General features: G+C 44.3%; 1 protein-coding gene across 1 annotated transcript; it reads left to right on the top strand.

Annotated features, from left to right (window-relative positions):
• Positions 1-7,759: 7,759 nt before the first annotated feature.
• LOC101778014 (60S ribosomal protein L18a-like protein) lies at positions 7,760-14,745 on the top strand. The gene is made up of 4 exons (XM_004987255.2): positions 7,760-8,068; positions 8,157-8,277; positions 8,965-9,079; positions 14,426-14,745. The coding sequence occupies exons 1-4, from the start codon at positions 7,894-7,896 to the stop codon at positions 14,483-14,485; spliced, it is 471 nt and encodes a 156-aa protein (XP_004987312.1). The 5' UTR covers positions 7,760-7,893; the 3' UTR covers positions 14,486-14,745.
• Positions 14,746-15,441: the final 696 nt, after the last annotated feature.

Genomic DNA, 15,441 nt, shown 5'->3' with positions numbered 1-15,441 from the left:
TTATTTGTCAAATTTATGTGGTGCTTGTTATTTTGGGATGACAGAATGTTCGGAGATTTTTGAAGATTGTTCTGGAAATTCTAAAACTTGTAGAAACTCCAAAAAAATCTACAGAAATTCTGTCATTTTCTTTATCTTCTTTTCTTGAAATGCATGATCTGTTATAAGCATCACGTATATACTATTTTTCACACTTTAAGCACCCCACTTATGCAAGGATGTGGGCTTCTCACATGTTTTTACTTATATTGTACCAATGGATCTATGAAAGTCGTCTTGGAATTCAATTTTTATGGCAAATATTAAGGGAGAGTTGCACATGCTCTTGCTTTGTTTTTAATTTTGAGATACATTATTTTCTTATTTGTAAGTCTTAAGCATGTTGTCATCAATCACCAAAACGGGGGGATTGAAGAGTATCTTGGCCCCCTAAGTGGGTTTTGGTGAATTAATGACACAATTTTAAGTGTCTAATGAACTTTCAAGTACATTAACAAGTTCAAAATGATTGGTGGACCTGTAGCACTTATGGATGAGGAAATGAATAAATATGAGACACACCTTGAAGGCTAAATTTATTTTTAGTTTGAATTTGAGTATAGGAATGCCGTACTATTAAGAAGGATGTGTAATGTTTGGTCTTTACGTTGAAAAAAAGGTGCTCAAGGTGACGTAACCAAACTATGAGAGATACATTGAACCTGCACTTCACTTGGAGAATTCTTAAATAGGTGCTGACCTGAGAGTTCCGGAGTTTTTTTTAGAAGTTTTTCCAGAATGTCCGGAAGTTCCGGAATCTCCAGAGAAAGTTTCGGAGATTCCGGAACATAACATCCCAATGACTACTTTTGGGGTGAAGGGGTATAAATACCCCCTCCCACAGTCACTCTTTGGACCTAACTTCGTGTTGAGCTTCAGTAAAGTATTCAAGTCCTCCTCTTTACTCCCCTTTGACATTCTTGGTGAGATTTGGTAGGATATCCTAGATCCTTTCACATATTTGACCCACGGCCCTGGCACGTGGACCGGTGGGTCTTCGTCGCTACACGTGGCAGCCACGTAGATACGCTGGATCCTCTGGCATCTCAAGTGGACCTATGGGTTCCAACGCTACATGTGGCCCTCCAGCCGCACCGTTTTGTGACGATATGAGATGTTCTATGCTGCGCGTTTTTTCATCATAATTCCATAGCAGTCGAGGTTCCCGCCGATGATCTATGATGAACCTGAGATTTTCGTTATAAATGTGGCATGCTCAATGATGAAGTTTTAAAACGTCACGCGCAAAGCATCATGGAAGCTACTATTTCTAGTAGCGGTCTCTGTGACCTATACCTGGACCTGGCTATCTCTGTCTGATCCAGTTGATTGTTCATTTGATTGATCTGGTTGCTGGCACAGTAACCAGACACTCACAGAGCCGCCGGTGCACATAATGTTGGAGGTATGCCCTAGAGGCAATCATAGAGATGATGATATTCCATTTGTATCCATGATTTGTATGTTGTGTTCATTGAATATCCATTGAAGGCTACTTGAATTGATTTGCAATTATGTGAATTGTATGTGAAACTCTTTACTTGTATGGTTATTCTAAAGTTGTCCCTAGTCGGAGTTCATGTGAGGACACACATGAATATTAGACTAGCACATGTATTAGTTGATGACTATGTTTCACAAGTCATGGACATGGAGATGTTGAACTAATAATGTGGACATATGTGGAGACATGTGCTAGGACTGACCCAACACGAGAAGTAGTTCTCTCTTTAAACAACATATACGCTTTGTCCTTAGACCTGAGATTGTCGCATGTGTTCTAGATGTGGATCGACCTACTTAGGGGCTATCAAACGCTACGCCGTAACAGGGTAGTTATAAAGGTAGCTTTCGGGTTTGTCAAGAAGCATGCTATGAGACATGGTCAATCAAGATGGGATTTGCCCCTCTCTGATTGAGAGTGATATCTCTGGGCCCCTCGAGTGATCGGATCCGAAAATGCATGGCCATGCTACGTACGGTTAAGAGTTAACCTACAAAGGGATTCCGAATCACAGGATCGAGAAAGAGCGGTCGGCTTGAAGCTAGACCAAATATCGTGAGGCAAAGGGAATAGCATGTATATTATGTTGTGATGGTTCGTCTGATATGATCTTCGTGTGCGTATAGGAGTTGGGACGTCTTGCTAGAGGCCGCTACCGACTATTGGGCCGAGTAGGAGTACTCAGGCCATGTCTATACGTATCCGAACCCATAGGGTCACACACTTAAGGGGCTGGAAGCCCAATTCGGATCAGATCCGAGTTGGATTAGGTTTAGAAGTACTAATGGGCCTCGGATCCAGAGGCCCATCAGGAACCTCTATAAATAGAGGGGTGGGGGCGCCCTAGGGTTTACACCTTTTGGCGAAACACACCTGCCGCGCCTCCTACGCCCTCGCCTGTTGCAACTCACGGATCTAGCAGTCCGGCTTGCGACGCTTCCTCCCTGCACGTGTGGATACCTTGGAGGTGTTGCGCCTGCAGCACTTGGACGAGCCACCGACGAGCCACCGACGAGCCACGACGAGCCGCGGCAACGGAGGCGATCTTGCTGCACGTGGACGAGCTGCTGAGGAGCTGCTGGACGTGATCGACTACGTACGACTACGTTGATCGACTACTTACGACTACGTGATCGTCTTCACTGCATCGACGCATATCTACATCTTCCGCACCAGTAGTGCGTCGAGTGGTAATCCCGTGATCCTTATACGGCAGTTTTTCCTGGTTATACGCGGTAGAATTTTTTTTGAATTGCGCTAGTGTAGCCTACCTCGTATCCCTACACATAAAGCTAGCAACGGGCATGACGATCGGAGGGGGCAATATAAATGTAGACATACATGTTATGTGTTAATACTACTCAGCAAACCATATTTCTAATACTGCCAAATTATCAAAACCAGTTTCATACCTATCAGGTTGGGCGCTCACATGTCAATCCTAGTGAGCAAACTAGATTTCTAATATCGCCAAATCATCAAAATCGGTTTCAATTGCTCTCTTTATCCAAAATTGTAGGTCATTTTAACATTTCCAGATCCATACTTTTTGTTGTGGACATGGATGTACAATATATCTATATACATAGTAAAATTTATGAATCTAGATATGTCAAAATGGGATTGGGAGAGTTTGTATCAACAGTGTTTTGATCTGGTTTCACAAAACTAGGATATTAAATAAATCATTTTATTGTTTAGGGTTATTTGGACATAGCTTACTTGGTATTCCCTACCTTTCAAAATGTAGACTATTTTAGCTTTTCTAGATATTTAGGCTTTGCTATGTGTCTAGATATATAGCAAAATCTCATGCGTCTAGGGTGGTGTTTGGTTCCACCTTGCTAAACTTTAGTTGCTAAAGTTTAGCAACTCTTAGCTGCTAAACTGCCAAACACCCTTGCTAAAACTTGCTAAAGTTTAGTTGCTAAAGTTTAGCACTTTAGCAAGATTTTGGTTGCTAAACTTGCTAAAAGGTGGTGCTAGACACCCTATACCCCTCATTTATTGTTGTCTGGTGCGCACCCGCACTCCCGCACTCGCACCCCACCCGCGTCTGCCGTACTCGCACCCCACCCGCATCCTCCATTCCTCCCTACCCCTCCCGCACTCGCACTCGCACTCCTCTGCTCCTCGCATCCACCGCCGCCGCCACCACGCATCCACCGCCGCCGCTTGACACATCCACCGTCCGCCGGCTCCTGCAGTCCACCCCCGCCGCTGGTGCTCGCACCCCATCCGCTGTAGGTCCCAGATTCATCCCCATCTCCGCATCCCATCTTCCCCCTCCCCCACCCCCACCCTAGATTTGTCCTGCTGCCACACCCCGGATCCGCCATCCTCACCGCCGCAACCCCCGGATCCATTCTTATCGCCGCCGCCAATAGCCTCTGCTCCATCCTCCTTCCTGTCGACGCCTCTCCCTACTCCATCTCCATTGCCGGTGTAAATATCCCCAGCCCCATCCCCACCGCAGCCGCCAACGTCCCCCCTACACCATCCCCATCGCCGCCGCCACCTCCCCTTGCCCCATCCCCACCGCAACCGCTCCGAGCAGATGGATGGATACCGTGATTGGTTATCGCAGGGTGCTTCATCCTCGGAGGCCCCTTCTTTCCCTAATCCTGCTACCATATCCAATCCAGATGAGTTGGAGTTCCTGTCTCAAGGCCCGTCGAGCGCTTGGGCGGCTCCATCTCTCTCGGTTGGGAGGGTTAACATGCAGGATCTTGACCTCAACTCCCAGGATGAGGCATTCCCCTGCCTCGATGAGTACTCCGATATTCTGGAGTCTGGAAGAGGACGCGGCGATGGTGGTCATCCTGGCTCGTTTCAACCTCCCCGTCAGAGCGATGGTGGTGTGTCCATCGATCGGGGAAGGGGTGTCACCGCACGTGGTGGTCGCCATGGCCGTGGAAGGAGTGCTACTGCTCACTTTCGCCGCCTGCAGGTTTACCTCTTTTTTTGTGTTGAATTGGTTCATCTTGGTGTTTGTTCTTGGTGATTTGTCGTTACTGGTTCTGATTGTTGCTCCTCTTACATTTCAGATGCTAGTCCTCCTATCCGGCAACCTGTTCGGGGGAGGTTGGGACAAGGCCCAGCCCCTGCCACCTTTTCATCATCCATGAACATAGAGGATGTTGAAGAATTGGGCGACGAAACTGGGGACGAACCTTATGTAAGCGTCCTGTCCTCCTAGAGTAGTGTGCATCTCTTGTTTTGTTAGAGTATTTATGTTTTGCATTTTGTGTTAGAACAAACATGATAAAGCAAACTGGAGCGAAAAAAACACAGGCATTTTTTGTGAATTATCTGTGGAACAAATCCGTTTAGGCAATGCAACAGGTGGGGTGGTGAATTCTAGAGGTTTCAAGGAAATAGCTGCAAAATTCAGGGAGAGGACTAACCTCAAGCATGAAATCAAGCAATTTAGAAATAGGTGGACACAATGTAGGAAATTATATGAATTTTACAATTTGGCGATGAAACAATCAGGTTTAGTTAGAAAAAGTAATGGAGCAATTTCAGCTTTGAAGAAATGGTGGAAAGAAAACAACAAGGTAGATAGTTTTTTTTGTTTGTGTTGTTTACTTTTTTTTGTTCCAAGGTACATAGTTTCTGAATTCCTCTGTCATTGGATTGCAATCCCCAGAATGCAATAAATTTAGTAGATTCATACCTCACTATGCTGAGCTACTGCATGAGATGTTCCACAAAAAGGTTGTTGATGGATCAACATCTACCATAGCTGGAGATGTGGATGAGGATAAGGAGTTCCCTGATGAAGATGACTTACCGGTGGATGAGGACGACTAGCCTCAAGAGAGCCCTATGAGTAATGGCAGCCGAAAAAGGAGTACCAGTACAACTGATACAGCATCAAGCCCTCCAAAGAAGAGTAAAAGTCCATTTTTTAGCATGTTCAAGGGCCTCATAGACACTATGCAAGCTAGCAGCTCTAAAGATAATAATACCATGAGGGTTAATATGGAGTTACAGTCGAAGTAGAGGGAACTGGAACTGCAACAACAATTGAAGCAGAAGGAGCTGGAGTTGGAATTTAGAAGGCATTCTCAGGATAAAGAAGAAGAGGAGTTCAAAGAAAGCCTTGTTATGGCACAGGAGTGTGGAGCATCAGAAGAGTCAGAGGAGTACTTTGTTGCTATGGAGTTGTTTACCATAGACTAAACATAATAGCTTTTAGCACATTGAAGACAAAAGAAGCAAGGTTGAAATGGTTGCAAACTAAGTGTGGGAAGTACTTTGGCAGGTCATGAAGTGTAGGCAACAACAAGTAGCTGTCATGAAGTGTTGGCTTTGTCATTAGACAGTTAGAACTTTTTAAGAAACTTGTGTGAACTATGTTTCTGTCATGTGTGGACTATTTAGTTGTTGTGTGAGAACTGATTTAATATCTTGTGTGGACTATTTGATTGTCATGTGAGATATGATTTCCTGCCTTGTTGAGAACTATTTCATGGCTGATCCATGGCATTTCCATGTGTGTACAGGTTGACTTGTTTGATTATGTTGATGACTGGCTGGTTAAGAGGAAAAGGATAAGAAGAGAACTTGTTGCCGTTGGTGCTTTGCTCGGTATGTACTATTATGACACATATTTGAACAGATCACAATATAGGGTGCTTACAGAATCAAGATATGAATGGGTTATCAAAACTTTAGGAAATAGATCATCTTGCTACAACATGTTCATGATGAATAGGGATGTATTTGATAGGCTTCATAATCTCCTTGTCCAATCTTATGGATTAAAGTCTACATGGAGAATGACATCAATAGTCTTTAGCTTTATTCCTATGGATGTGTGGTGCCCCTCAAAGCATGAGGCAAGCCGAAGATCGTTTTGTTAGGTCAACTTGGACATGTAGTAGGAAGTTCGATAAAGTATTGCACAATATTTCCAAGCTAGCAGGGGATATCATTAGACCAGTTGACACAACATTTAGTACTGTGCATCAGAAGTTGAGATCACCATGGTTCTCTCCATACTTTGACAATTGCATTGGAACTATAGATGGGACACACGTGCCTGTTGTTGTACCAGCAGAGAAGGTTGTCCAACATACGGGACGACATGGGTACACTAGCCAGAATGTGTTAGCCATATGTAACTTCGACATGAGATTTACTTTTATCATTGCGGGATGGCCTGGATCGGTTCATGACATGAGAGTCTTCAAAGATGCATCGAACAAGTATGGTGACAAATTTCCACATCCCCCGAAGGTACTTATATCTTCCATGATACAATTCTTCACGTAGTATGAATGTTTCTGCATATATATAACACGGGTACTATTGATGTGCAGGAAAGTTTTATCTTGTGGACTCTGGATACACAAACCGACCTGGGTATCTTGCCCCACACAAGGGTACGAAATATCATCTACCAGAATTTCGAGCCGGACCACTTCCAAGAGGTAAAAAGGAGCAGTTCAATTATGCACATTCATCGTTAAGAAATATCATCGAGAGGTCTTTTGGAGTTTTGAAGAACAAATGGCGTATTTTGCGTGATTTACCAGCTTATCCAATGGCAAAGCAAAGTCAAATAATTATTACTTGCATGGCAATTCATAATTACATTAGAGAGAGTGCTATTGCTGATGTTGATTTTGAGAGTGCGGATCATGAAGAAAACTATGCTACACCTTCGGAAGGAGCATCATCTCAAGCAAATGAAGGTACTACCCAACATGGAGATGAAGATCAAAGCATGAACCAATTTCGGGATTGGATAGCCGATAGATTGTTCAATAGGTCATAGGTATCTTTATTTTTTTTAACAATGTAATTTTTAGGATACATAATAATTTTTGGCTTCAATAAAAAATAAATAGCTGCCAGCACCGTGGCAAGCCATTTTGTTCCTTAGCGCAAGGTAGAAATGGCGCATGGCGCCAGGAAGAAATGGCGCCAACTCCCCTGGCGCAATCTTCAGGAAACTGGCGCCAAGGACCCTGGCGGTTGAACTAGGGAGGAGGGAGAAAAAGATGGGAGGAGGGAGAAAAGAAGGGTAGCATTCATCAGGGGCAAACAAGTCTTTATCCTTCTCATTGAATACCTTTTAGCAAAGGAAATAAACAGCTCTGGCTAAACTTTAGCAACTTTTAGCAACTTAAGTTTAGCAAGAGGAACCAAACAGGATCCGGATATAGCAAAATCTATCTTGACATTTCGAAACACTGGGACTAGTTTAGACCTTTTTCTTTTTTTTTTCGTCTTGAAACCCGGCGATCCCCGTCGACCGTCCTCTGGCAAGGTCCAACAACCGCGCGTGCCTCCCCTCGCTTCGAGATCCGTCCATCTCCGGCAGTCCGGTTCGCCCCATGGCGGCGATGCTAGAGGCCAAACACTCCACCAACAAGCCCCAGTCCCCACCCCCGTCCCATTCAGCTTCCGCCCCCAGCTCGCTCCCATACCACCACCACCACTACGGCACCTTTCCCCCGCCGTTGCAGCCGCCGCTCACCTTAGGCGCCGCCTACCACGCCTCCCCGGTCGGTCGGTGCCTTCCTGCAGCCACCCTACTACTATCCCTCGGCGCTCGCTCTTCTGGTTCTGATGAATGCTTCTGTTTCTTGTCGCGCAGGGTTCGGTGGCCAGGGCGTAGTGGCCTTCCCCAGCGCCGTCCAGCAGCAGGTATTCGTGGAGGGCGTTCCCGTCCGGGAGCCGCCACTGCCCTTCTGTGGAGTCGGCATCGGCTGGTTTCTGTAAGTGCCCTCTCTGTCTCAAGGCGATACGGATCAATCTAATACGGCGGGGAAGATGTAGATCAGCTAGAGCATTGAAACTGCATACACATACTGTTGCTGTGTTTTTTAACTAATATAATTTGACAATAACAAGTTAGATCTGTGCTGTTTGAGCTAAATGGCCTTATGAGGATATGGCTCACGTATTACTTTTGTTCATTCTTAGTAGCAATTGCAAGATCTTTATTTAGGTGCAAGGAGACTTGTTTATAAAATTCTGTCCTGAATTCCTGATGTCTAAGATGAGCAGGCATTTCACGATCATTTGGCATATCAACAATGTTTACATGTTATTGCAGTAGTGCATTTCCTTATGAATGTTTTTGTTAAATGCTAACTTGCAGTCTGACAGTGATAAATATATATCCGAAAACAATACACAAAAAGTGGATTTGTTCTAGTATAGAGGCATATGGACTATGATTATGTAGTGAAGTGAATTGTGCTCTGCGATAGAAAACTGCTGATTAGGAATGTCAGATGGCGTGATGCTTTTGTAGCATTACTTGCTTATTTGTATTGTGCAAATCCATCATAGCATGAACTAAATCTGCTTGTGCGGAACATTTATCCCATATTTTGCAAGTGTCTACAAAAAAAAACAATTTCCTACCATACAAACTTAACTTCTGTTTTCTGTTGAAGTTTCTTATTGGGGTTCTTCTTGGCTGCCATACCCTGGTATGCTGGTGCCTTCCTTCTATTCTTTGTTGCCTTGGACCACAGAGAGAAGCCTGGATTAATTGCATGCACCATTGCTGTAAGTATCCCATTTGCTAGACTAAACAATGAAAAATGTATTTGCTACCTTATTCTTTATGCATCAGAATTAGAAAACTGTCTCTTTTCTATGGTCGTTGTATGCATGATACAAATGGTCCGGCTGAAATTGATCTAATATAGTATTGTGTTTTGTTCCTTTGTGTCCTACAATTAGAACTCTTTGGTTAGTTGCCATCATAACAGTACAATAGAGTTGCAGCGAGTCATATGAGACAAAAAGAAATGTGTTTTCCTATTACTGATGGTTTTGAATGATAATGATGGCAGTGACAATAAACATAACTAGTATCGTCGGTTTGTTTACATTATAATATTTGTTGTTCCAGTTATATGCGCAGTTGAAGTACTTGACATAACTCAGTCTGCACTACTAAGAAGACATAGATTCAGAGTGATAAGTTAAGATACAATGACCAGCTGAGCTGAGTGGATGGCGTTTTCTTTTATACTAGAATTATGTCTTATACTAAACACTGTACAAAAGACTGCCATTTTGACAAACTTCTGCAGCAAAAGTCCAATTTATGCCCTCCAACTAGCACATAGTCCAATTTTCAACCCTCAACTGCAAAGTGGACACCAAGCACCATCCAACTGTTGAAGCCAGACATATTTAGTCCTCTAGCTATTTTCGAAGGTGGTTTTCAATTTTCTAGAAATGATAAAAATCTTATTTATAAAAATTATAAACTAATTCATTTTAAATAAAAAGATTAAAACTTCAACCAATTTGTTTCCTGAAAATCTAATCTATTATTGGTAATCTTCTTAGAGTCATTTGGAATGATAATTTTAATAAATAACATTATCACAAGCGTGGCTACAAGCAATAAAACATTGGGAACAGGTACAAGTAATATAAAAAAAACCTAATGTTATCGGTATAGAGGGCCTAGCCAGGTTAGATGGGCTCAGAGTCGGCCGAAAGAGGGGAAGGGGGTGGGGTGGGGTGGTACTGTTCACGGGTGAACAGTACTCGTGTGAACATTACCCACGGGTACTGTAGTGTGGCAGCTGCCACGTGCCTATCTAGGTTATGAATTTTGAAGAGTCTAGAGATAGGTTTGCTTGTAAGTCAAGTCATTAAGATGACTTGGGAGACATGTAGGGTCCTTCCCATAAATATGAGCGGAGATGTAACCGTTTGGAATTAAGTAACGAATTAAGGGGTAAAACCCTAAAGCTCTAGCCCTCAGGCTTCGGCTCCCTCTCCCTCTGTCCCTGCACCTCCACCATGGCCGCCAGCCACCTCCTCCCTCTCTAGTACCCTAGGTCCATGAAGTAGCCTAAATCCATTACATTTGGTATTCAGGGACCAGGCTACCGATCCCCATAGCCACTACTGCTGTTGATGCAATAGATCAAATAGAGGAACTAGATGAAGTGAGCGAGTTCAATCCTTGAGAATTCATGAAAGGGTAGATGATTTGGCAAGAAGATTTCTTGCGTCATTAGATCGTTAAGAAAACAGCCTTCACGAGACCGCTTACCTTGTGAACAGTAATGAAGCTACTGTGCACGTTCATGACGTGGAGAATCAACAGGAAGAGACCATCAACAACACCGTCCATCACAAGAACAGAAGCCGCGTGGCTGCAGATGAGAAGGGAGACACCATCAACGACACGGAGAATCAATCTGCTGCATCAACAATCTCTGCATCCGACACCCATGTCAGCCCTAAAAAATTTGTAGATGCATCTCAAGATCCATTGCACACAGAGGACTTCAACATCATCTAATGCACCGACAACTCGTACCACTGCGTCACCAATCATTACGTCATGATTTCATCTACACCTACATCAACGCCATTGCTAGCAGCAACTCCACCAACATCGGCTGTAACGTTGAACGCATCTCTGCAGCTTGCTGCATCACCACATTGGAAATGGTGTTTGATCTAGCAAAGCTGCCTATCAACGCTCCATCGGCAATGACCATGACACCAACACTCTGCATCAACAAAAATAGTGTCATTAACAACATGCCGATCATCAGCCCCTCCTATGGGCTGAACAGCTTCATCAGTTCATCACAGCTACATCTACAACAACAGTGTCGTCAACACCTTCTTCCCCGACGACGACTACAACATCGGCTGTGAGTACCACTACGACATGCTGCGCCACTGCCACATCTACGTTGGCAACCTCTTCTACCTGGGACACCTCCATCAAGGCGCCATCTGCCGACGCTACGCCTTCAACACACCTAAGCGTCGCGCCTCTAGAGGAGTTGCCCTCCACCGGATCATCCACGTGTCCAACCACCAGTGACAGTCAATCTACATCGACCTCGTCCTCCATCAGCTTGGCGGTGCGACAACTACAACGATAGCAACTGTGATCGTGACTCCTGCCATGGGAACAGTTGCGACGCAACAGTGCATGCTACCAGCACGCCAATTCCAACTAGCTAGGAGTTGATTGTCGAACGAGTTGCATTGTCAACCTCGGTAATCAAGAGTACATCCATGAGGAAGGCAGTCGCCAAGTCATGGCGACCAATAACCTCAGCTAACACGACACATAAGGCAGGCGACCCTATATTACAGGTGCGCATAGACCGCCTGGTAGTGCACCCATGCCTCCCCCGAGGCATCTATGGAGGGCATCAATAGAAGAACAACTTAGCATGTTCAGGACAAACATGAGGTTGTTCTTCCATCTGCAAGTGCTTCACCCTCCATCTGCACATCTTCTACGAGTCTAACGGACTCTTGCTCACCTTTGGTGAATAGGCCATAGATCACACCTTTGGCAAGGGGCCCTAGGATGACCACTTCATCTACGAAACTGCCGATCTCCTCCAAGCACCTCGGCGAGCACCCTAGCAGATTGGAAGCAGGCACTTATACCTCACTCTGAGATATGAGAATTGGCCGACCAACTCAACCACCTCCACCACAAGTGGTTGGATCGATTCTTGGTCTACCCCTACCCTTCTTCAGCGACAACCATCAGCTCTCATATGTCGGTCATCATCTTCGACTCTATGCCCTCAGCTCTTAGGATGGTCACCTCTCCAAGGAGACATGACACTACCGCATCAACCTCAACAGAAGCGGAGTGTCTACATACAACGATAAGGGATGCCTGCGGGACAACAACCTTCTTCAACTCTTGGACATCCACAAGTTTGTAGCCGCTCATACTGCAAATTCAATAGAACTAAAGCGGTTTACTATAGAATAATTCCCCGGCACCATCAACTACAATGGCAAGTGAAGGCGCCGGGCATTAGGACACAACCACGCCTTTATCAATAATGGCGACTTGTCCAGCAACTACCCCAACAACGACATGAGACGCACACAAGCAAGGCTCCATCTACAATATCATCATGTGCCATTCAAGTTGGGATGATTGACTGACCTCTTCCTACGCAATCGATGAGAGGAACAATGGGCGCCCAATCCTCTCTCCTTGTTCTAGATGGGCGCACATTTCAGCCGGTTGCCCCTGCACGTCGACACCAGCATCCATTGCAAATCGGCAGGACACTAGCATCAGGAGCAGGCGGCAACACCAATACCTCATCAACTACAAGCTGCCCTCGACATCGGCCATGACCTTCACTCCGTCGACGACACTACTGAAATGATCCACTACACTGGCGACATTTTCATCATCCTACTCAGTTAACCTTTGACACCTTGGTGACCAACGCAGCGCTAGCTTCATCACCATCAACACGAGGGCATTGACGTCTACCTTGACTTCAACAAAGTCCCCGTGACAATGTGTTGCATCACCATCGGCTTTGACACCTCCATGCTGCTCCTTACATGCAACTCTTCACCCACATGGAGGTGATGACATCAAGGCACCAGCCCAGCTCAACATCACCATGGGGTTACCTTGGGCAGCAGCCATGGGTCCCACCTCGGCTTCAACCAGAGAGCCCTAGCATGGCTATGGAAATAAAAGGTGGCTCTGACGACAGCAACCTCGACAGCGACAACACATGGAGAACACACCGTGAGGATGCGTTGCAAGTCGAAACGGGGGGAGATGTTGTGGGTATAGAGGGCCTAGCTAGGTCAGATGGGCCACAAGGGCCCAGAGTCGTCCCAAAGAGGGGGGCTGTGGTACTGTTCCCAGGTTATGGAATAGGAAGAGTCTAGAGATAGGTTTGCTTGTAAGTCAATTCATTAGGATGATTTGGGAGCCAAGTAAGGTCGTTCCCATAAATATGAGGGAAGATTTAACCGTTTGGAATCAAGTAATGAATTAAGGGTAAAACCCTAAAGCTCTCTAGCTCTCAGGCTTTGGCTCCCTCTCCCTTTCTCCCTCCCCCCCTATGCCTCCACCATGGCCGTCGGCCACCTCCTCCCTCTCTAGTACCCTAGGCCCAAGGGGTAGCCTAAATATATTACATCTAAATAGAGCACCAAGAGATAATTTATAACTTTAGGAAAAAATGTGGTATAAAGGCCCAAATGAATTTGTTATGGTTTTTATTAAACCAGATTTTTCTAGAAAATAGAAAACCACCTTTGAAACTAGCTAAAGGCCCAAATTTGTCTACTTTCAAATAGTTGGATGGCGCTCGGTGTCCAGTTTTGTAATTTAGAGTTAGAAATCAGACTATCGTGCTAGGTTTTATTCATTTGTTAATTGACGGCAAACTATCATGCTAGTTGGAGGGTTATACTGGTCTAAGAGATGTATAGAATATTACAATGGTTTCGTCTGTAGACCCTTGTGATCAGGGTGCTTTGAGTATTTTTTACTATTAACTTTGTCATGGTACATGGTATCATAATCGTTCCAAAATATCAATTTGATTACTCTCATGTAACAAATATACAATCTTGAGACACTACTCAGCAACCTTCAAGATAAAATTAAATGTGCTACTATAGTGCATAGCACAATGTTGTAAAATAGTAGTATGTACTGTGTTATTGTTACAATAGTGTAATCTTAAGACTGTATTGGGTAAATAAAAGTAATTACCTTTTTGCTGACAACTTCAATACCATATTATCATGCACCTGCATATTGATTTTTTCTAACAAAGTGACAGTTAAAAAAAATCAACAGAGGGGGTTCAACGCAAAAGATAAAATCAATCAATAGTATTCTAGGGAGCAAAAATAGTATACTGGATTGTATATTAGGCTAAATGAGTCGTGGCACATACTTATTTAATTTTATTGGAAAAAAAGGAATGTAATGACTCATGCTAAATCCTCCCGAGGGGTAACACATGCTATTCACTACATTTGTTTGATTGTTTCTAGAATTGTGTTGCTGTTTGTCTTCTTATTTTATTTTTATTGGTTTGTAGGCTGTAACAGATAATTCTTTTGTAGGCCATATTTGCACTAGTCTCTTTCATTCTGAATGGTATCAGAATGCATCCTTTCTGGTGAACAATGCTGGATGTCGCCAATCAAAATCCATATGTAGTTAACATTTCTGGCGCCACATTTGATATGTCCATAGCTCTATTGTATTGCCCCTGCCCGTGAAGAATGAAATATATGAGCTTACGTGTAAAAAAAAATCACCATATTTTTCCATCCGCTGGCTCACATGCCCTGTGATATATATGTGTAATCATGAATTCTACAGTTTATCTATATGATATGGTACCAATTTAACAGCTTACCGGAGCAGGATTAAATAGTTATACGCCTGTGCGCCATGGTCGATCTCTTTGCTTCACTACTTTATTTGCTAATCTTTTAAATTTTGCCTTAGAATGTTGCCAATCTCCTATGCAAATTCACAAGTCACAGCATCCCAGCCGTTTTTTCTTGGATGTCTCTTATAGAGCTCTTGATCAAAGAGGTCTAGGGCCTGGGGCCTGGGGCCTGGGGAAACTAATTCTCAAATCCTGTGTAAGCGATCCATTTTCGGGCCATGGGCAGCTGTTTAAATCACCCCATGTAGAGGCCTAGAGCATTGCTGCCTTGGTGTCCAGTCCAAGTTCCTTCAGAGAATGTGTTTTAGTGTTTGGTTCCACCACAGGTAAAGCAAATGAATGTGCATATAAACATCTATGAATTTAGAAAAGTTAAAACGACTTACAATTTGGGATGATAGGAGTAGCTTGGAAAGGGTCTGCAATGCAACTCTACACCGGCGTTGACCGCAAAAAGCGATAGGTGCTTGCCTGCTGATTCGGGAAGAACTCCACCACATTGATCTCCCGCCGAGGTTGGAGGACCGGCGTTTTAGAAGAAAACAGAGATCCAGGAGAGGGAAGAAGAAGCGATTGGTGTTGCTCTTGCAGAGATGGCTTCTTACTCAGGGGAAAGCCAAGGCGGCGGAGCTTCTCGTGCAGTGGAGATGGACGGGCCGGATCTTAGGGGGTTGACTTCTG

This window comes from Setaria italica, unplaced genomic scaffold (genome assembly GCF_000263155.2).
Source record: "Setaria italica strain Yugu1 unplaced genomic scaffold, Setaria_italica_v2.0 scaffold_13, whole genome shotgun sequence".
In the NCBI taxonomy this organism is placed as follows: Eukaryota; Viridiplantae; Streptophyta; class Magnoliopsida; order Poales; family Poaceae; genus Setaria; species Setaria italica.
Note: the sequence above shows the minus strand (reverse complement) of the source record. Positions and strands in the feature narration are given on the sequence as shown.